The 23307-nt window shown below is 39.4% G+C and overlaps 1 protein-coding gene and 1 long non-coding RNA gene across 5 annotated transcripts in view; one reads left to right on the top strand and one right to left on the bottom strand.

Annotated features, from left to right (window-relative positions):
* The window catches only part of LOC119536039 (glycine N-acyltransferase-like), a 28478-nt gene extending 10680 nt beyond the window's left edge, over positions 1-17798 (bottom strand). The window contains exons 1-4 of one of the 4 annotated variants that reach the window (XM_037838497.1): positions 17546-17798; positions 15932-16026; positions 10853-10960; positions 752-802 (exon numbers count right to left, since the gene is read on the bottom strand). In XM_037838497.1, the coding sequence (XP_037694425.1) occupies positions 752-802; positions 10853-10960; positions 15932-16009 (237 nt within the window). In that variant the 5' untranslated portion in view covers positions 16010-16026; positions 17546-17798. Of the gene's footprint in view, positions 1-751; positions 803-10852; positions 10961-15931; positions 16027-17200; positions 17400-17545 lie in introns of those variants that run through there. The other 3 variants (XM_037838496.1, XM_037838498.1, XM_037838499.1) reach the window with 3 other exon arrangements.
* LOC119536040 lies at positions 15681-19673 on the top strand. Its single transcript, XR_005217348.1, has 3 exons — positions 15681-16084; positions 18284-18451; positions 18606-19673. It is a non-coding gene; the product is annotated as an uncharacterized LOC119536040 (long non-coding RNA).
* Positions 19674-23307: the final 3634 nt, after the last annotated feature.

Genomic DNA, 23307 nt, shown 5'->3' with positions numbered 1-23307 from the left:
TTTCATGTGCTTATTGGCCATTTGTATATCTTCTTTGTAGAAATATCTATTCAAGTCTTTTGTCCATTTAAGTGGGTTGTTTGTTGATGATTTGTAAGTGTTCTTTATAAATTCTCTATCTAAAACACTTATGAGACATATGGTTTCCCAAAATTTTCTCCATTCTGTAGTTTGTCTTTCTACTTCCTTGATACAGCTTTTTTGTTGGGGACGATTAAGGTAGCATGTATAAAATCCACCCTCAGCGATGCCGGAGATATGCAACATGACCGCTAGGGCTGATGCAATAGCGGCTTAAGTTGCCCTCAGCCTTCTACGGAAGTGATAGCCGTTTGTGCCTAAGATTCGTGCCTAGAGTGCTAGCTTTACTACCTGCCTTCTACCCCAGCAACAGTAGCCACCAATCCTGTGCTAGCCTTACATCTGCCATCCGCCCTAGCAACAGCAGCAGCCAATCCTAGACTGCCACCCGCCTTTGCAGCCACCAATCCTAGGCCGCCACTCGTTCGTACTAGCCACTCCCTCTACCTTAGAGTATATATACCCTGCCTCTTCAATAAAGTTTTGCAGCTTGATCAGAAACCTGTCTTGCTGTCGTTCTTCGTGTCTCTTGTCCCATACCATTCTTCCCTCGCAGGAGCTGGAGCCTCGGTTGATCGTCCCGCGGGCCGGGACAACTGGCGCCCAACGTGGGGCTCGAGCTTTGCGAGGGACAGAACGCCGCACTCAAGGAGAGAGCTCTCACACTCACCGCACCCGGGATCGCCGCGGGGAAGCGCGCTCGCGAGACAGATCCGTTCACCAGTCGATCAGTGCCGGCGAAAGGAAAGAAGAAGAAGAAAAGAAAGCAACAAAAGGTAAGCCCCCACCCTCATCATGGGACAAGGAATTTCCCAACACGAATTATATGTTAGTCAAGTTAAGCAATCACTCAAGGCACGAGGAACACGAGTAAAGAAAAAAGATCTCACGCGCTTTTTTAATTTCCTGTTAAAAACCTGCCCTTGGTTCCCTCGAGAAGGTACTATAGACCACCAGTGCTGGCTAAGAGTCAGAGATTGTTTAAAAGATTATTTTCGAACCTTTGGTCCTGAAAAGGTCCCGGTTACTGCCTTTTCTTATTGGAACCTAATTAATGAAATTCTAAAAGTCCACTCTTCAGCTCCAGACGTTCAAAACCTCTGTAAATTAGGAGAGGAAGCTTTGAGAGAGCACTCTCGCCCTGCTTCAGCGTGCGGCTCAGTAATTATTAACATGCCTGAATATCCCTTAAATGAAAATTCTAACAGGGATAGGCCAAATACCCCAACTAGTCAAGTCAGTTTGTCGCCCGATCAGCACGAAATCGACCCAAAGGCTAAAATTTCTCCCTCTTTGGAGGAACCAGAGGTTAAAATTTCTCCCTCTTTAGAAAATAACTCCCTTCCTCCGTTTCGGCCACCCCCTTATGCACAAGATTTTCTCAAACCATATTCTCATTTTTATCCAGTCACACCCTTATCTCAGTTTCGCGCTTTAGAAGAAGCCACAGAAAATCTCCGGCTACACGCCGATAATTTTAGAGAAACTTTTAAACAGGAGCGGCAGCATGCCGCCGATTTGCTCGCCGACCTCCGGTCGGCAACTCAAAGCATTGCAGCCCTTTCGCTTCCAGAAAACGCCCACTCATCGCGCCTCCATTGTACTCGCCGTGCCTATGCTTTTCCGGTTACGCGTAGTCAGACTCAAGATTCTCAAAATGGCGTTGCCAGCTCCCAAAATGGCGCCGTCGGCTCCCAAAATGGTGTCGCCGGCTCCAAAAATGGCGATTCTAGTAGCGATAGCGAGGAGAGTAATAAATCAGATTCCCCCGACTCTAGCGAAGGAGAGCAGGAGGAAGCTAGTTCCACCTCAACAGCTAAATATAAAAAACTTAGTCTAAAATATCTAGAGAAATTAAAAAAGGCAGTGAGTGATTATGGCGCTACCGCCCCCTTCACACTCGCCCTGCTGGAAAGCCTTAGTGAAAAGGAACTTATTCCTAACGATTGGTTCCAGCTAGCCAGAGCTGCCTTGTCTGGCGGTGATTTCCTGTTATGGAAATCCGATTATGAGGAGGATTGGAATCCGTTAGAAAGATTCCTGCTTGCTATAGCATATTTGTGCGTCGTAGGGTGTATTACCTTGCTAGCTTGTCTCCCTTAACAAGAAGAGCCAATAGCCTCTATTAGTATGGCTTTGTTAAGCCTACTGCTATTTAAAGTTGCCACCTTACATTTTCTCTTGCAAAGTATGCTTAGTGAGCCAAGTATCGCTATCTTTGATCCCAATCCCCACCAGCCTTGGAAATGGACCTTAGCACGATGGGAAGATTCCAAAATTGTGCAAACCCAAATTACAGCAGGACGCCCCTCCTTCCTTGTTTATGCCAGTGATCTAATTAAATGTTCAGACGGCACACCATGCCTTAACAAAGCCCAATATTACATGTGCCCGGCCTCCAACCCCAAAAAACAATATTGCAATACTCCCAACCAGTACTATTGTGCATACTGGGGGTGTGAAACATTAGCTACCAATTGGAAACCTTCCGCCCCTGATCACTACCTAACTTTAAAATGGTCCCCCCTTGGCTGCACACTCGGTAAACGCACCACCTTATCTACATTTGGTGACTCAAACTGTGAAAAACTAAATCTCACAGTACAACTCCCCACTGATAACTCTTGGTTAAACGGTCGGACATGGGGCTTTAGAATCTACTTATTTTCATCAACCGACCCAGGAACTCTTATTGTAATAAAAAAGGAAGCAGTAAAGCAAAAACCTTCTGCCATTGGACCAAATATAGTGCTCGCGCCTCCAGCTACCTCTCCTGTCCCGAGCACGCCCAGTACAAATCTTTCCAAAATTCACCCCACTACCCCCCCTTTTACTAACATTCCAATATTGTCGTCCTCAAGCCCGTTCATATCGTTTGATAGCCCGCTTTGGCCACTACTCCAAGCCACCTTTCTCTCTCTAAACTCCTCCCAACCTAATTTTACTCATAGTTGTTGGCTGTGTTTCTCTGCCAAGCCTCCTTATTATGATGCTATAGCTCTTAATGTTACATTTAATACTTCTAATGAAGACAATCCTTCCCAATGCCCTTGGAATGCAAGAAAAATCGGCCTCACTATGCAATCCGTTCTTCACTCTGGGCATTGTATTGGTAATATTTCTGCCTCCTTAAAAACAGTCTGTGCGCAGTCATCCTCTCCATCGCCTGGTAAATTCTATATCCCCCCAACAGGGGCAAAATGGCTGTGCTCTTCTACGGGGCTTACTCCTTGCGTATCAGCAAAAGCCCCAATTGAAACAGGGGAAATGTGCCTCTTAGTGGCTGTGTTACCCCATGTCCTCTTTCATACAGAGGAAGACCTTTATCACCACTTGGTCACGCAATCTCCAGCCATGCTGAGAAAGAAAAGAGAACTTGTTACGGTTGTTACTATTGCTTCTCTTTTAGGTATTACTGGCCTAGGCACTGGAATTGCCTCTATCGTTCTCCAAAACCAAGGCTTCTCCCACCTAAGAGCTGCTATAGACGAAGATTTAGCCCGCATTGAAACCTCCATTACCCATCTTGAAAAATCCCTTACGTCCCTATCGGAGGTTGTTCTCCAAAACAGGAGAGGCTTAGATCTGGTTTTCCTTAAGCAAGGAGGGCTTTGTGCTGTGCTAGGTGAGGAATGTTGCTTTTACGCTGACCATTCTGGCATAGTTAAGGATTCCATGACCAAACTTAGGGAAGGAATTGAAAATCGCAAACGTGAGCGAGAAACCCAAGGGGGTATCTCCTGGGGGCTTAATGGAATCCTCCCCTACCTCCTCCCTATATTAGGCCCCTTAATAACCATAATTCTTATAACATCTTTTGCTCCTTGGGCCATAAAAAGAATAATACAGCTAGTTAAGGATCAACTTGACTCTGCCCTAAGCAAGCCTATTCAAGTGCATTATCACCGGCTTCACCTCGCTGACCAGGGTTTGGATCCAGATCATCTGACTGCTACCCACCCTTACGGGTAAGAAACCCCCTCCTACGGGAGCAGCATATAATTCGAAAGTATGCTTCTAGCGTATGCTATGATTGGTACCGCTGGGTGCGAGGCAAAGCACTGCAAAGGAGGGCCAAAGCAATTAAAGGCCATTTTCGAGCTCTTTGAGAAATATGCCTCATTTGCATAGGGGTTTTGCTCTGCCAAAAACTCCCCTCCCCAGAAAAACAGAGCCACAAACAACTTGGGGAATGAGGCCTCTATTTCCCCCAGCACGTTAATGCCAAAAGAGTGCTCGATCAGCATTCTTCCTCCATCCTTTTGAAAAACAAAGGGAGGAGATGTTGGGGACGATTAAGGTAGCATGTATAAAATCCACCCTCAGCGATGCCGGAGATATGCAACATGACCGCTAGGGCTGATGCAATAGCGGCTTAAGTTGCCCCCAGCCTTCTACGGAAGTGATAGCCGTTTGTGCCTAAGATTCGTGCCTAGAGTGCTAGCTTTACAATCTGCCTTCTACCCCAGCAACAGTAGCCACCAATCCTGTGCTAGTCTTACATCTGCCATCCGCCCTAGCAACAGCAGCAGCCAATCCTAGACTGCCACCCGCCTTTGCAGCCACCAATCCTAGGCCGCCACCCATTCGTACTAGCCAATCCCTCTACCTTAGAGTATATATACCCTGCCTCTTCAATAAAGTTTTGCAGCTTGATCAGAAACCTGTCTTGCTGTCGTTCTTCGTGTCTCTTGTCCCATACCATTCTTCCCTCGCAGGAGCTGGAGCCTCGGTTGATCGTCCCGCGGGCCGGGACACTTTTTGATACACAAAAGTTTTTAATTTTTCTGAAGTCAAAATTTTCTATTTTTCTGTTGTTGCTTTTGTTTTGGGGTAAAGTCTAAGAAATCATTGCCTAACACGAGGCTCTAGAGAAGTTTCCCTATGTTTTTTCTAAGAGTATTATGGTTTTGGTTCTTATACTTAGGTCTTTGATCCATTTTGAGTGGATTGCTGTATATGGTGTGAGGGAGAGATCCACCTTCATTCTTTTGTTTGTAGATATCCAGTTTTTCCAGCACCATTTTTGAAGAGACTATTCATTCTCGATTGGGTGGACTTGGCATTCTTGAATATTTCTGAATACTTGATTTGATTCCATTGGCCTATATATCTGACCTTGTGTCAGTACTATGCTATTTTGATTCCTGGGTCTTGTACAAGTTTTTAAATTGAGATTTGTGGGTCCTCCAACTTATCAAGTGGTCTTTGGCTATTTGGGGCTCCCTATCATTCCATATGAATTTGATAATTGGCTTTTGCATTTCTGCAAAGATGACTGTTGTGATTTTATTGGAATTACATTGATTCTGTAAATCACTTTAGGTAGAACTGGCATCATAACAATATTTAGTCTTCCAATCCATAAACACAGAATGTCCTTCCATTTACTTAGGTCATCTTTAATTGCTTTCAGCAATGTTTTGTATTTTTCTGTGTTCAAGCCCTTAACATGCTTGGTAAATTAACCCATAGTTAGTTGATTCTATATATGTTATTGCAAATGGAACATTTTCCCTTGATTTACTTTTTAGGTTGTTCATTACTAATGAATAGAAACATCACTGAATTATCAGTGTTGATCTTGTACCCTGCCACTTTGCTGAATTTATTTCTTAGCTCTAGTAACTTTGTTGTTGATTTTTAAACTATTCTCTGTATATACAATCATGTCATCTGCAAAATAGGGAATGTTTTACTTCTTCCTTTCCAGTTTGGATGACTAATTTCTTTTTCTTGCCTAATTGCTCTGGCTAGAACTTCCAGAAAAATATTGAATAATAGTGGTGCCAGTTCTTACCTTGTTCTGCTTTTAGCTTTCAGTCTTTCACCATTGAGTATGATGTTAGCTGTGGGTGTTTTATATATAACTCTTTATCATGTTAAGGATATTTCCTTCTATTCCTAGTTTACTGAGGATTTTTATCAAGAAGGGGTACTGGAATTGGCAAATGCCTTTTCTGCACCAATTGAGATACTTATATGTTTTTGGTGTGTATTTTTGCCTTCATTCTGTTTCCGCAGTGAACTACAGTAATTGATTTTCATATGTTGAAACACCTTTGCATTCCTGGGATAAATCCCACTTGGTCCTGGTGTATAATGCTTTTAATGTGTGTTGGATTTGATTTCCTAGAATTTTGTTGAGGATTTTGCATCCATATTCATTAGGGAAATTGGTTGGTAACTTTCTTTCTTTGTGGTATCGGTACCTTACCTGGCTTTGGTATAATGGTGATGCTGGTCTCATAGAACTAGTTAGGAAGTATTACCTCCTCTTGTTTGGAAGAGCTTGAGCAGGATTGGTGTTAATTCTTTTTGGAATGTTTGGTAAAATTCACCAGTGAAGCCATCTGTTCCTGGGCTTTTCTTTGTTGTGAGGTTTTTGATTACTCATTCTATCACTTTACTTGTTATTGGTCTGCTGACATTTTCTATTTCTTCTTGAGTCTATATTGGTAGTTTGTGTGTTTCTAGGAATTTTTCCATTTCATCTAGATTTTCAAATTTTTTGGAATGCATTTGTTAATATCATCTCAAAATCCTTTTCATTTCTGATTTTAGTTATTTGCACCTTCTCTTTCTTTTTCTTTCTCTGTCTAGTTAAAGGTGTGTCTTTTTTTTTTTTATCTTTTCAAATAACCAACTTTAGGTTTTGTTGATTCTCCTTATTGTTTTATTTTTAGTTCTCTATTTCATTTATCTCCACTCTAATCTTTATATTTCTTTCCTTTTGCTTGTCTTGGGTTTAATTTGATCATCTTTTTCCAGATCCTCCAGCTGTGAGGTTACATCTCTGAATTGAGATCTTTCTCCTTTTTTAATGTAAGCATTTAGAGATAGAAATTTCCCTCTCAGCACTGCTTTCACTGCATTCCATAACTTTTGGTATGTTCTGCTGTCAAAATATTTCCTAATTTCCTTTGTGTTTTCTTCCTTGACCCATTGGCTTTTTAAGAGTGTGTTTCCACATATTTGTGAATTTGTCAGTTCTCCATCTGTTTTTGACTTCTACCTTTATTCCATTGTGGTTGCAGAAGATACATTGTAAGATTTCAATATATTTGAATTTAAATTGAGACTTATTTTGTGACTTAACATATGGGCTATCATGTAGAATGACTCATGCTCTAGAGAAGAATGAGTCTTCTGCTGTTGGATGAAGTGTTCTATATTCATCTGTTAGATCTAGTGGTTTAGAGTATCATTCAAGTCTTCTATTTCCTTATTGATCCTTTGTCTACATGTTCTATCCATTATTTTAAGTGGTGTATTGATGTCTCCTACTATTAAAATATTACTATGTATCTCTCCCTTCAAATCTGTGAATTTTATCTGTATATTTTGGGGCTCTGCTATTAGGTGCATATATATTTATAATTATTATGTATTCTTGTAGAATTGTCCCCTTTACCTGTATTTAGTATCCTTCTTTGTCCTTTGCAACTGTTTTTCAGTTAAAGTCCATTTTTCTGATATTAAAACAGCTAACCTAGATTCCTTTTCATTACTATATGTGTGGAATATTTTTTTTTCCATCAGTGCCAGTTTGGATATATTATTTCCCCCAGAAAAGCCATATTATTTAATGTAATCTTGTGGGGGCAGACTGATTAGTCTGTTGATTAGGGTGGAAATATCTGATTAATTTATTTCCATGGAGATGTGCATCCTGCCCATTCAGGGTGGGTCTTAACTAAATCACTGGAGTCCTATAAAAGAGCTCACAGAGAGAAGGAACTCAAAGCAAGTGAGAGAGACTTTTGGAGAGATGCTTGGGAGCTGATGCTTAGAGATACTTGAAAACATTTGGAGATGCTACCCCAGAGACATTTTGGAGAAAGCCATTTTGAAACCAGAACCCCAGAGCAAAGGCAGACACCACCACATGCCTTGCCAACTAACAGAGGTTTTCTGGATGTGATCAGCCTTTCATCAGTGAAGGTATCCTCTTGTTGATGCCTTAGTTTTGACACTTTTATGACCTTAGAATTGTAACTTTGTAACCTGATAAATCCCCTTTATAAAGGCCAATCCATTTCTGGTAGCATTAGCAAACCAGAACACAATCCTTTCACTTAAAACCTAATGTGTGTTTGAATTTAGTGAGTCTCTTGTAAACTATATATAGTTGGATCATGCTTTTTATCCATTCTGCCCTGTCTGACTTTTGACTGGAGTGCTGAATTCATTTACTTTTAAAGTAACTAACAATGCAGTACTTTCTTCTTCCATTTTGCTCCTTGGTTTTTGGAAGTCTTCTACCATTTTTGTTCCTCAATTCGTCTATTACTCTGTACTTTCTTATTTATTTTATTCTTTGTGGTGATACATTTTGAGTCTCTTCTCATTTTCTTCCATGTGTATTTTCAATATTTTCTTTGAAGTTACTATGGGGCTTAAATTTAAAACCCTAAATCTATGACAATCATATTTGATTTGATACCAACTTAATTGTGTTCCTACACACCAACTATTTCCCTATATTCCCCTCTGTCCCCTCACCTTTTGTTTTTCTTGTTACAAATTGTGTCTTTATACATTGTGTGTCCAAAAACAGGTATTTATCATTACTTTTTATACATTTGCAGTTTAGGACCAGCAAGAAGTAAAAAGTGGAATTGCACACCAAAATACAATACAATACTACTGGTATTTGTAAGTACCCATATGATTACCTTTACCACAGTTCTTTATTTCTTTATGCCATTTCAATTCACTCTCTCATGTCTTTTTCTTTCAGCTTGAAGAACTCCCTTTATCATTGCTTGTAGGGCAACTCTACTACTGATAAACTTCTTAGCTTTTATCTGGGTAAGTCTTAATCTCTCCCTTATTTTTTGAATGAGAGTCAACCAAATTGTTGGTTGGCAATTATTTTCTTTCAGCACTTTAAATATTTCATTTCCCTGCCTTCATAGTTTCTGATGAGAAACTGGCACTTAATCATATTGGTGCTATTTCATTCATGACATACTGGTTTTCTCCTGCAGCTTTCAGACCACTCTCCTTGTCCTTGGCATTTGATTGTTTAACCACAATATATTGGGGCACAGTTCTCTACAAGTTTATCATGTTTGGGGGTTTGTTGGAATTCTTGAATGTGTATATTCATGTCTTTCATTAAATTTGGTAACTGTTCTGGCATAATTTCTTTGAATATTCCTTCTGCTCTTTGCTTCTCCCTCTCTCTCTCTCTCCCCTTCTCTTTTCTAGGACCCCCATAATGAATATATTCTCTTTTCTAGGACCCCCATAATGCATATATTTGAATACTTAATGCTGTCTCACAGATCTCAGCCTTTGTTCACTCTTCTTCATTCTCTTTTCTTTCTGCTCCTCAACCTGAATCATTTCAGTTGTTTAATCTTAGAATTCACTGATTCTTTCTTCTGTCAGCTCTATTTTCTGTTGAAACCCTCCTGGGAATTGTTTATTTTAATTATTGTGGTTTTCAATTGTAATATTTCTGTTCGGTTCCTTTTTATAATTTCTCTCTATTTTTTTATTTTCTCAATTTTTTGTTCATCATTTTTCCAATACCTTTGTTCTTTCTCAGTATTTCTCTTTATCTCCTTGAGCATATTGAAGATCATTTTTATATCCTGGTCTGGTATGTCTGAAGTCTGGTTTTATTCATTGATGGTTTCTGAAGTTTTATCTTGTTCCTTTGCATTGACCATGATTTTCTGTTTCTTTGTTTTGTAATCTGTTGCACATGGTACATTTTAATAAATTAATATATTAACCCCTGAATTTAGTCCCTGATGTGTCTGTTTCTTAATTTTGTATCCAGTTAGTAATGTGACAGTGATTTTTTTGAGTGCCAGTAGCTTACAAATACAAATAGTCCAGAGGAATAAATGTCTTTCATGGTCCTTGAAAATTGGCTTATTTTTGACTTCTGTTCTTCAGAGTTTAGCCCTCCTACCAAAAGATCAGACCAAGGTGATAGCTTTTCTGAACATGCTTCCTGATATGGGCATGCACTCTTAAACTTAGGAATTCCCCTTTTATAAGTATCTGCATGTCCCCAGAAATGCCTTTGAAATAGATTTCTCTCCCCTCCCAGGTGTTCCACTGTATGTCTTTATGCTGGAAATCCTTTACCCCAATCCACTTTGGTTGTTTTTCTCTTAAACTACTTTCACTGTCTACAAGATCTTCTGCCTGTAGGGCAAGTTCTAGGAAGGTAAGCCTGGGATGAATGTTCTGGTTTGGTCCTTCAGGTTTTCATCTGTTATACTGGCAACAGCATACAGGCACTCCACAATGAGAGCACAGGCCAGCTGTACACAATGCAGGGGAGAGTTGAAGGAGGGGCAGCAGGGCATCACAAGTTCTTCTAATGATTTTAAGCTGCATTTTCTTGATTCAGTGCTTTCCCTATAACTACAATGCTCTTAACATTTCTGGAGTGCTGAGGAAGATGGTTCTGCCAGTTTTTGCTAGTTGTTCAAAGATTCTATGGGGGGAAAGAACCCTAGAGAATCTATGCTGCTATCTTGGGCAACCAGAAGTCCACATCTGATTTTAATCAGATTATGCCTGAGCTATTTCTGTATCTTGTAGATCTTCTGTTTTTACATACTTCACACCATATTATACCTTGTTGATATATCATCTCCAGGCTGTGAGCTTTTTGAGGACAGGGACTTGCTTATCTTCCCCATGATTCATTCCTGATTCCTGTCTATTACATGGCAAGGCACATGGTAGACACTCAGCAAATAAACATAAAAGCATCTTCATTCCATTACTGACATCTTACCTGCTCCTGAGGTCGGACAACCACTGTATTAAAATCAGGCCACTTGTCCACCAGCACCTTTAGCTTGAATGGGTTTCCCTGATTTATGTGGAAGACGGTCCCATAAACCTGTAACATTCCAAGAAATAGGAAGGTTAATGCCACTCTTTATTGAAGGATTTAATATTATCTTTCCCAGATATTCTTTTATTTGTATGCATAGAGACACCCAGTTTTACAAAAATAAAAATATCTGATACATAGTATTTTTAAATCTGATTTATTCCCCTTGAATGTGGGCCTGTTTCTATTATAAACTCATAATTTTCTAATGTCTGCATAGGATTCTACCATGTAGATGTAAGAGTTTTTTTTTTTTTTCCATTTGCCTGTTGTTTGATATTGAGTCCTGTCCCTCAAAAAAGACATGTTCAAGTTTAAACTGAATTCCTGTGTGTGTGAACCCATAACTAAATTGCACCATTGAAGATGAGTCATTATAAGTTAAGGTGTGAACTCATTTGTGAATAGAATATTTGAAGATCCTATTTAGATGTGGCTAAATGGAATCAGAGAGGGCCTTATTTTCATAGGGCTAAAGTTTTATAAGGAGAGTAAATCTATACAGAGACACAGGCAGCTGATCAAGAGAAGTATCAAACAGAAGGAGAAGCCATGTGACAGAGGCAAGCCAAGGAACCCCAGAAATTATGGCAAGCCAGCATCAAAATGCTACAGATTCAGGGAAAAAGCATGACCTGTCAAGACCTTGATTTTGAACATCTAGCCTCCAAAGCTGTGTATCAATAAATTCCCATTGTTTAAACCAACTCGTGTGGTATTTGTCATAGCATCCATGATAAACTAAGGCACCTATTGATAACCATTTCAGCTCTTCCCAAGTTTTCAATTTAAGAATAGAAATCCTCCATAAGCACCTGATATTTATTTAGAAAATCTAGAAGGGCAATTACTCATCCAAAGGCTATATACACAGTTAAAATCTTTAACATGTACTTCCACATTACCCTCTGGAAAGGTTCAATGAACTCCCACCAGCAGCATAGACTACAGCCTAGTCTCATGAGAAAGGGCTTTTGGAGCGCCATATACTGGGTCCAGTCTTGGATCCCCACTCCCACCATGTTGGACTGGCTGTTTAATATTTCAAGTATCAGTTTAAGACTCTATCCTCAAGAGGAATGAGAAGTTAGGAGAGGGAGGAAGAAAGGAAGATAGCCTCTCTGTAGTAAGTGTCCTTGAGGTTTTGGAGTTGAAGAATGCAGCAAATGTATCATTATGGACCTCATGACAATTGTGAATATGAGGCTTCAGCCGATGGCAGCATGAATGGAAATATACCAATGACCATTGCCCAAGTTAAATGACCGACACTTTAATGACTGCTACCATGGATAGATGACAACCAAGGATACACTTATATCCATCACTCCAGCTACCCCTATACCACATGAAGTATTGATGTTAGACTGTGGAGAAAGAGAGGAAAAAACCTCTCTAGATTTGACTGAATTCATAAGAATTTATTTTATTTCCAGCCATGAGAGGAGGCATTACATGGAAATTCCATTCAGTTAAGGGCAAAATACAGAAGCTACTTTTTTGCACATTTGCATTTGGGGCCTATAATTTATTTATACTGCAGTGATAAATACCATATCATGAGTTGGCTTAAACAGCAAGTATTTATTGTCTCATGTTTGCAGAGACTAGAAATTGAAAACCAAGGTGTCAGCAAGGCCATGCATCTTCCCTGAATTCTAGCATTCTTCTGTGGGCTGGTCACAATCCTTGGGGTTCCATAGCCATCATACAGTGATCTCTCTCTCTTGTGTCTACCCTTCCATTTTCTATTGACTTCTAGCATCTGACCCCTCTTTGACTGACTATGCCCAAATTTCTTTTGCTTGTAAAGGACTCCATTAATACAGATTAAGGCCCACCTTGATTCAGTTGGGCCCACTTTGACTAAAAATTATATTTTCAAACAGTTCTATTCACAAATGGGTTCATACTTACAGTAATATGGATTAGAATAAGAATATGTCTTTGTGGAGTACATAATTTAATCTACCATACTTGCCTAACTATGAGTTTAGAGAACAACCTAAAATGTAACATCTTCCCCAGTTCTTTTCTGAGCATGTCTCTTGTCCTAGGAATTTCCCCATTTGCATGGATCTGAGTGTCTCCTTTCTCAAAACAGAACAAAACAAAACAAAACAGTGTTTTCTCAGGGTCCCAGGGGCTGCACTATATATCCTACAGTCAGCAATATTTTGTCCCAGGCAGCAGCAATTTGCCTATTTTCTTACACATTCTGTAGGAAGGTTCTATGAGCTACCTCTACACGCAGGCAAGTTCTGAGATGGTGAGTCTGTGATGAGAGTCCTGGTTCAGTCCTTCAGGCTGCAACCAGAGAGATTGGTACAGAAATATATGCACTCTGGTATGTTCAGAAGGATTACTATGATCCCTCCAGAACCAGAACCAAGAACCTATACTGGGAGCAGGGGTGAGAGCCATACCAAGCTGGTGCAAGGATAGGGGAAGGGCCAGCAAAGGTGCCATGAGATACTACTATATTGAAGTTGTCTTTTTCTTGATTCGGCATTTGTCCTGTCACTGCAACACTTTAACTATTTTCTAGAGCTTTGAGAATGATGGTTCTTCCAGTTCTTATTTGTTGCTGACATTTTCTGTAGGAGGACAGAATCCTGGATCTCCTCACACTACATCTGGATAATGTCACCTCCAACACACACATACATATATATATATATATATATATATGATAGAAATAAACTTAACACCCTGCTCTATGACCCTTTAACTCTCACTTTACAAAAATTTCTAGCTATGTACTCTATGTGTGTATGGTTGAATGAATTTTTCCCCTACAAAAAAACCTGGCTCTTCCATATGGTTCAGAAGATTTGACTACTCCAAATACATTCTGAAATCAATTTGATGAAACTATTTTAGAAAACATGCTGAATGTTAGTCTCTCTTTTGTTTAATTTGTTGTGATTCTTGAAGTAATAATTTTAGTTGTTCTCTAGTGGAGTGGGTGCTTCTGACTGAATAGAGGAAAGTTACTTCCAAGGAAATGAAAAAAGGAAAGTCTATACATGGATTTTATTCAAAATTCAATACTTATTTATTGAGTCCCTATTGTGTTCCAGGGACTGAGTGCTTGGAACAACTTGAGAACTAAACAAAGATCCCTGCCCACATAATGCCTACATTCTGACGCTGTAAGGTAACACCTCAATTGATGAATTAATTTTAGAAGGTTCAGATTTCCTTTCATAATCTATGTGCATCTCCATCAAAGATTAGCATGCTTGGAAGGATTAGACTATGTGAGGGAAATCAAAGTAGAGTGGCAAAGGGCATGGCTTCTGTACTGGATTGAGGCTTATTGTCATCATTTTCCTTCCTATGAAAAATAAAATCATCGATCATACTGAAGTTCAGAGGCCAGATAATATGATTTGGCTGAAACTATATCATAGATCAGAGACAATTATGTATTCATCAGTATGCTCATAATAGAGAGAAACGTCTTCATTTGTTCTCTTATTAAATTGGTCTTGTTAAATGAATAGCATCTAAACACTCATAGAAGGAAATATGTACAGAAAATTCATCATCCACTTTTTAAATAATTGCCTTGGGAATGTGGCCAAGAAGCTCACTTTGTTGTGAAAGACAAGGGTCTTCATGTGAGACTCCATGAAAGGTCTAAGCTCCGGTCTCAGACATGGGATATTTATATGCTGGTAAGCCCAATTCAACCCCTCAGGAATTCTCCCTAAAAATAAGATATCCTGAAAAGTGGGAGACCACCTCATTGTCAAACTCCAGTACAAGAGAACTGGTAACATTTATTATAAAGGGAGTGCCCAGACCAAGAGAACCTCCCAGAATGGTGACACAGGTGGACTAAAAGAATGATTATGCCATTTCTATCTGTTCCTGTTGATCATCCACTCCAAGTATAAGTGTTTAAAAATTTATAGGTCCTGATATTGATTCTCATTTTGTTCAAAACAGTAAGGTATGCAAAGAGTTGAAATGTGCTTTCTAGTTTATATTCTTGGCCCAGCAGTGAGCAACTGGACAAGTTATTCAAGTTTTCTAACCCTCAGATCCATCATCTTTAACACAGGGGACTGGAGTAGTACCCACATTGTAGGGCTTGATGCTTATATAAGCTAATGAATATAAGGCACTTAGTACAGTATCTGAAACCACGTATTATGCAATAAATGTTTGCCAATATTACCACTTCTTCTTCATGACTGCTATCCCTGGACCTGAAGCTGGTTGGTTTTGGAGCTGGGTAGTTAGTTGTGAAAAGTCATCTATTTTCATTAGCTGAAGAAGGCACTTCAAATAAGCTGGTGTCCCTGGTAATGCTGACACACAAACACACACACATGCATATGCATGCACATGCACGCCCCCATACACAAACACACTCCACCTGTGCATGAATCCAGCCCCTTGCAACTCATATCGTTGCAATGAAAAGAACTGCACTTTGTAATCACTTGGAAGTCTCCTTAAGCGACATATTTATAAAGCACAATCCTTTGAAGATTGATGAAATAGAATTTGACCCATTACCACATTTCTAGCAGTCTTGTGATGGTTAATCTCTCACCTGGACAGGGTTCTTTCAGGGAAAATAAGCTAAACATTAATATGTACTCTCACTCAACTTTGAGCTCTGGACAGATTTCTAGTTTATTGTGAAATATTTCTGGTAAAGAAACAAGGGACTTGTTTGTGAGTCAGCTCAGAACAAAAAGCAGTGTTGTCTCAGCATATTTCTAGCCATCTCAGAGCACTGCAGCTCACTATTTGTGAAATTCTGGGCAAATCACTCAATGACCCTCCGTTTTCTCCATATTCTGCAAACACCTTACAGAGACATAATGTAAATTAAATGAGAGAAAACATGAAATAGTGCCTGGCACAGAACAGATGCTCAAGAAATATTAGACTCTTTTCCTCCTCTTTCACAGGAAGCTGTTGTTCCTTACTCCCCTCGGAATTTTCCATTCTCACCTTTAAGGATTCAGGAAGGCTATTCTGCAAGGATTTCTCCAGCATCTGCAGCATCTTGGCACCTTGCAATGAGAACATTTTGAAGGACACCTTACCTAGAGAGATGACCAAGAAACAGGCAGGAATGAGAAGAGATGGAGGAGATTTAGAAACGTGAGTAGCATCATCTATGCTTATGACCAGGCCTTTTTAAGTATCTCTTCACTAGATCATCTTCACTGAAGTCTTCACCAACGCCAAGGAAGAATGAGACTGGCAGAAAGCACAGGAGTCTCTTTCTGAATTTTTCAGTTCCCTATATTACATTTGATGAATTTCAGCTATTACTTTCTCTTTTAGATTAACAAGCACATCTTAAAATTATATATAGCATTTTTTGAAATTAAAGCTGTTATCAGTGACTCCCTGGCTCCACTGGCAGCAAGCTATACAACCTTGGGCAAGCTGCTTATCCTCTGTGTACCTTGATTTCCTCTTAAGTGGATGGGATAATGGCGCTATCTAACTCACAGAATTTTTGTTAGGATTAAATGAATTAAAAATGCAAAGTGCTTTGAAGAGCATCTTCCATACAGTAAACACTAAACATATATTACTTTTCACTACTTCCACTCCTCCTTCTATTAACATCTTCAGTGACTGTCAACCACACTGTGATTTAAATCAGTCCATTGGCTTGCAATTCTTCTGTATTGAAGGAATGGGATATATCTTTAACTTCCACAATGAACAGTACCCTCTGGAATTGAGCCGTGAAATGATCCTCGAGTATGTGTGCATGGACATAAATTCTCCTCTTTTTATTCTCCTCCTTCTTCACCCTCCATTATCCTCTGTATCCACATTATCCTATTTTTCTCTCCTATTTCCCACTGCACCCAACTCTCAAAAGCCACCAGTAATGATTATATTGTTAATCTATGTGTCTGGCACAAAATCTATGATGCTGCTGCAACTCCAAGGCACTAATACAATACCTGTATATGTAGAGAGGTGGGAGAGCATTAAAATCAAATCAGAAAAGGTAGGGAGTAAAGCAGTTCATCTATACCACATATATAAACATAAATAAAAGAGAACACAGCAAAATACAAAAATAAGCAGGTTGGGGTAATAGTAGTATAAATGAAATCTTCAAAATAAATTTTTATATGATTTAAATAAGCTATAAATCTGGTTGTATTTTTGTCCTTATTCATGTACTTATTCCCTCTCTGACTTTAAGCTTGACTTGATTGCTTATCAGTCATTCAGGAACAAAGCACCTACCTTTAGATGTAACCAGAAGGATTAATTAAGATCATGCTTGCATAGTGTCTCCACACAGTATGTGCTAAATAAATGTTACTTGGACCAGCCTCCTTCCTTCTCTGTTCACATATCAGCTTTCAAAAAGCACATAATTCCTCCATATTAATATATGATTCAGGGTGGAAACCTCCAAGAATTTTTCATAACATCTAACAAAGTGCCCTCCTCAGAGGAGATGCTAGATTTATGTTTCTAAAATTGGAGTTATTTCTTTACTTTCGGAATATTTGCAGGCATATTCTTTAGTATAAATCAATAAGAGCATTTTGATTTGTCTATTTTGGAGTGGGTGTCATAAATTACCCTTTTTCAAGATGAGTCCTCACCTGGAAAGCTGTCTCCAACGAATATTCACATATATTCTGAGAAACAAATGAAGAGCAGCAAACTTTCAGAAGACGTAATCTCCCTCTGATGCAGTCAGCTCAGCAGGGTCTTACCAGAATACATTTTGGTATATCTTCTCCAGAAATTGCTGAGGCAAGGTTATAATGTGGACTTTGCACTAAGCTGGCAAAACTCCTGAATGTCAGGTCTACCGGAATCCAGTGGTTCACCTCTGAATTTTGTGTTCGGGAAGCTGGTTCTGCAAGTTTGAGAGGCTGGCAGTGTGCCCTCTGCTCTCCGCCCTCATAGGCCCTGCCAATTCTATGCAAACCAGAGTCATGGGACACCAGGAGGCCAGAGAGTGGGAAGGAGGGGCAGATTGCATAAGCAACACCCTTTCCACCCCTTCCTCTTTTCAAGTTCCTATAAAGGGAGAAAGACAGTGGCTAAGGATTCAGATGAGATCTGATTTGGAGAATCTGATCTATTTTCTGACACATATGCAATTGGTTACATAGAGTGACTGAAGCTGTTAGGGTCTCCTTCTTTAGGTTAACTTGCACCCTTTTCCCTGCCCATCGTGAGGCTGCAGTTAAATAACACAAACATTATTCGATGAGGACACTTCTTAGTCTCACTTTTTTAGATGAGGAAACTGAGCTCACTGGGGCTGAATAAGACCATATTTTAACCCAGAGCCTTTTCATTCCACAGTGCCTACTATCCTACATTAACACTTGCTGTACCATCCCTGGACAAAAAAGGAGGATTACAGGAAAAGATATTTTGAGTCCCAACTCTACTTTGAAAACACCCAGGAGGGAAGTCTGTTGTGTCCAGGCCTTTGATCTTTCCATCATGTCCTTTTGCCTTGTTTACCAGGTTAGTCCGTAAGTCCATTTTGGAGGGAAGAAGTAACCCTGAAATCAGACAGGGGCAGCTAGCAGCTAGATAGAAAGTTGCAAAAGCATATGTGCTCTCCAATCAATGGACCAGTGCACAACAGTTAGCACATATTTTTCTATGTCCTCTCCAGGTGTCTTGGCTCACCTAGAACATTAATGCTCAATCTTTCCTCCTGGGGTTGAAGTTATCAGGATCCTCATTACCCTTTCTCCAAAGCCAAAGGCCTTGGGGGTTGTGTTGTCACTTCATCACAGTGGATCCCTTGGCCCCAAAAGGGTTCATTTCTCACGAAGGATGACTGCAACAAAAAAGGATCCTCTTGTGCCCTGATTGCAGAGAACAGACCCCTACTCCCCTCCTTCCTTCAGCCCCGCACTCAGTCAGGCACAAAACGTTGTACTGGCCTCAGGTCTTGGAGTAGAAGATCTGGATTCAGGTGTCTCTGTCCCCCTTTTATCTTGGAGTAGTCTCTTAACCACTGTGGGAAATCTCCCCCGCTGTAAAAAGAGTGCACCATACAGGTAACCAAGGATTTTTCCTGCTCTTCTTTGACTTTGTGGTTATTATTCTTGTTGTTTTATATGAGATAACAGAATTAAAGCTTCTAGAATACTTTGGGATCACATACAAGGGAAAAGATCCAGAAGCACTGGCATCAGCCTTTATTCTAAGTGCCGTCCTGCAGAGTATGGATCGAGATATCCATAATGTTGGTAAAGCCCCATAGCCTATTAGCTCAGAGTGTGAACAATAGGGCCAAACCAATAGGGTTAGGATCCTGAATGTGCCACTTACGTACTCTGTGACCTTGGGAAATCATTTCATCTTTCCATGCCTCAGTTTCTGTGTCTGTAAAGGGCTGTAGGTAATATTATTTACTTTGTAGTGTTTTGAGGGGAAAATGAGTTATTTTTGAATTGTTTAGCTAAGTTCCTGGTATATGGTAAGCATATATAAATATTTTATTAAACAAATCAGGAATTATCTTATGTAGGGTATTTTGTACATACAAATGTATATGTAAAAATATTTGATGGAAAAAGCTATTTCCCTGGGGTTTTAGGTCCAGTCTCTTTCCATAAGGTTTATACTCATAAGATGGAAAGAATGATTTCTTTAAAATATTCCGTGTTGTCTTACTGCATGGATAGTAGATGATACTACAGTGTGTATCTTCCACCAAAAAACCCTCATTAAATCTGTTACTCATTTTAACTCAGTTTGGACTTTTCATGACTTTAGTTTATCCTATAATCCTATACATACTTATGTCACAGTGTTAGGTGAAGTTTGCCTCAGTTTGGGACTCCTATTACCCCCAGATAGATACAAATAAGTACTACCCTAAAGTGAAATATTATCAAAATGTAGCCAGATAGCCAAATACCAACATATGCCTGACAGAAGGAAAAAGGGATTGAGGCAAAACACCTCCATCTTCTCAGGAATCAGATTTTGAAGTGGAAGGTATTCCTATTGTACAAGCCAGTATTACCTGTGGAAATCAATAGAAATGAGAAAAATAGAACAGGATTGCTTCTTCAAAATATTCAAAAATATTTTCCCTTCTTTGCTGGAGAGATAAGAGTTCTAACCTTGAAAGTGAGAAAAATGAGTCTCCAAAATTCTTGTTTCTTGAAGACTTGTTGAAGGAAGTTGTCACAAATTAGAATCTGAAACAAAACCGTGTTATTTGTTACTTGTGTGGTGCTTATCAGGTTGATGGAGCGGGAGATGTACAATTCTCTCTTGCCCTGGTGTGACTTCCCTCTTAGGCAGGTCCGTGTGCCTTAGGGAAGGGGCTTTCTCAGCATCTCTGCTCCTTGTCCCCACGGCAGCCCACCTCAGCCTTGTCCATATAGCAGTTGTATGGAAGAGTGTTAACTACCACTCTACATTCCTGCGGTGATTGTTTACATTTAATAATCATTGACTAGGATCCTGGACTCAGCACAGTTTTCTGCTCCTCTGCAGAAACAGAGGGCTTTTAAAATTTAACCCTTTCCCTGCAACAGGGACTCTTTACTCATGCCATGAGAGTGGCAGGATTTGTTGCCCCTCTCCCAACAGCTTATGGGTTTTGTTCCACTGGAGAAGAGAGTCCAGGCAGGGGTGGGGGGTCATGTCTTGCCTGCAGTGACGGTCTCTGCATGACTAAGGAAGGGGCTTTCTGATCTTCTGCCCTGCTCCCAATCTTTATTGTGAGCACCAGAGAGAGGCATGGAAATGAGCCTGTGAATCAATTGAACTCCTTTTGTGTCTGGGGCTCTCAGGGATTCTATATTGTCATACAAGGTCACACTCAACCTTATCGATTCTATCAAATTTAAACTGATTTCTTCTAACTTGCTGGTCTGGGAGCCACCTTGTTCCTTCTGTGCTCTGCTACAGGTGAGACAGTTGGTGTGTTCTTTCTTACCTTGAACAGGTCAGTCTGTTCTTGGAATTCAGGCTTCTTGGTTGCTCTGTAATCTCAGATTTCTAATGAGTTAAAGAAAATTTATGATTTTGTCATTTTTCCATCTTTTCCTCATCATTAGGGTGGAAGTAATGCTCTTTCCAGCTTTTTAAATTGTAGGCAAAAGAAAAACTAAGGTTGCCTTTTCTTAATTTAATAGATATACATTGTTCCGCCTCACTTTTGGTGCTAACCTAGATAAAACAGGAAGTGTTAGCAATGATCAGTCGAAAGAAAATTCAAGACAGTTCCATTACATAACTACTTGTATTGAATAATTTAAACTGATTTTTTTGGCTCCCAGGGTATGGCCTGAGTTACTTATGCCAATTAAGTTGAAAGATAATTATAACATGACCATCTTACATGACCATCTCCTATGGGTAGCATCACCCATTGTAAATTATCCATTCCACCAGTTTTAACTTATAACCCCAGAAAGGTTTTTCACTTCAGCTTCTTTTTAAGGAGAAATAGTCCACTAAAGGGTGTAGGAGAGCCAAAGACTTAGAATGGTGTAAATAACATCCCCAAAGGGCAAGTAACCTTCATCCTTGATTGGTGCAAAAGAGTCAGATTCCCACAAGGGAATGAAGCCAGGAACTCCACAAGAGGTGTGATAAATTTTAGTAGAGCTGTAGATTTATTTTGTCTGGGTTTTGACATAGTAATAGTCTTAGTTATAGCCCAAGAATATGTGTGTCTCCCAATTTCAGCACAAGGATGTTTGCTTCATTAATATATTAATTACAAGAAGTAACATTTTGATGATATGCGTGTAATACACCATTATCCAATCCCCAGTTTTCTATGTGCCTAAATTGTTGAACATCTTTTTATTTTGTTAGGAATAATTCATGGTTTCAAACGTTTGAGTCTCTTTGTTATTTGATGTATAGTATTACTAAAAAGAAACCATTATTGACAACTGACAAAAGGGAAATATATTTTGAAGTTGGATTGATTCATATGTTAAGGTTGAATCATAGTCTTTACATATGTGGAGTGGTAGCAACCCTACCCAGAATCTGTATCTATAATTATCCAAAGACAATTTTTTAGTACAATATCCTTGATCAAAATTCATTTTAAAAGCATCTATTGTAGGTTTGGCATTAATACAGGTTTTTAATAATTCTCTAAATTTGCTTTAATAGCAATAGCTTTGGATATCTAAATTATAGACTAGCTATATCAAGGTCATTAATATTAGTGAGAGTAACATTAGAAGATAAATTAGAATTGCGTAATGCTAAACCCATAAAAGAGGAAAAAAGACTTAAAGGATAAAAACCAGAAGTGTGAAAGGAGACTATGACAATCAGTGGTTCCAGGCACCTGGAATAATCTAGTTCTGGGTGGAGTCTCTCTAGCTCACCTGCACGTTGTAGGTGTCTTGGATCTGCAATCAATTTCTATGGACTGTCCTCTTTCAGAGGTGTTGGGGATTGAATCACATACCTCACAAAAGATATGAATAAGTCTTAATCGATGTGGTTGTAAACCCATTTGTAAATGCATTTTTAAATATGTCCAAGCGAACCAAGGTGTTGACTCATTTATCATTGGGATCTCTGAAGACCCTGTTTGGGTATGGCCAACTAAATCAGTGTGGGTCTTAATCCTTATCACCAGAGGCCTTATAAAAAGGATCCAGAAGTCAGAGAAACACACAGGAGGAGACCAAAGACATTGCAATGCGATGGAAGACTGCCATCATCAGAATGCTTCAGACTCTGAGAGAAAGCATGGCCTTGCTGACATCTTGATTTTTGATTTCTAGCCTCTAGTGAACCAGTAAATTCTTGTTGTTTAAGCTAATCCATTATATGGTATTTGTCAGCAGCTCTGGCAAACTAAGACAAGAGGTTCTCTGGAAAACTTCATTTTAAGATTTCTAATGAATGTAATGGTCCAAATATTTTAAATTAAGGATGAGTCATGCCATTTTAGTTTAGAAACATGTATCAGAATATTATTTCTTTGCAGTTTAACAGCTGTACTCATAGACAAGATTATCCTGAAAAGGCCACTGTCAATGTTCCATGACAGTATTTTTCAGATGTCTTCTCCAGAACACGAAGTCACCAGGTTTCAGGTGATGTAGGGGTCGATTATATAGTCAAGAAGGAACGATAGCTCATTCCTTTGATGTTAGAACTAGCTAGTAGGAGATACCATATGACTTTCTGGAGGAGAGTAATGAAGGACCTGAAAGCTATAGGCCAAGTGGGTTCATGAATATCTCATAATTTAGCTAATTCCAGTTTTAATATTCTAAAATTCTGAATACAAAAGGAACAGAGGTCCAGTAGCATGAAGCATAATGTCAAATAATTTAATATATCTGTAATTAAATTCCCAGGAAGAGTAG

The sequence above is a fragment of the Choloepus didactylus genome, chromosome 6, assembly GCF_015220235.1.
Source record: "Choloepus didactylus isolate mChoDid1 chromosome 6, mChoDid1.pri, whole genome shotgun sequence".
NCBI lineage: Eukaryota > Metazoa > Chordata > Mammalia > Pilosa > Megalonychidae > Choloepus > Choloepus didactylus.
This window is presented reverse-complemented; position numbering and strand designations above follow the sequence as displayed.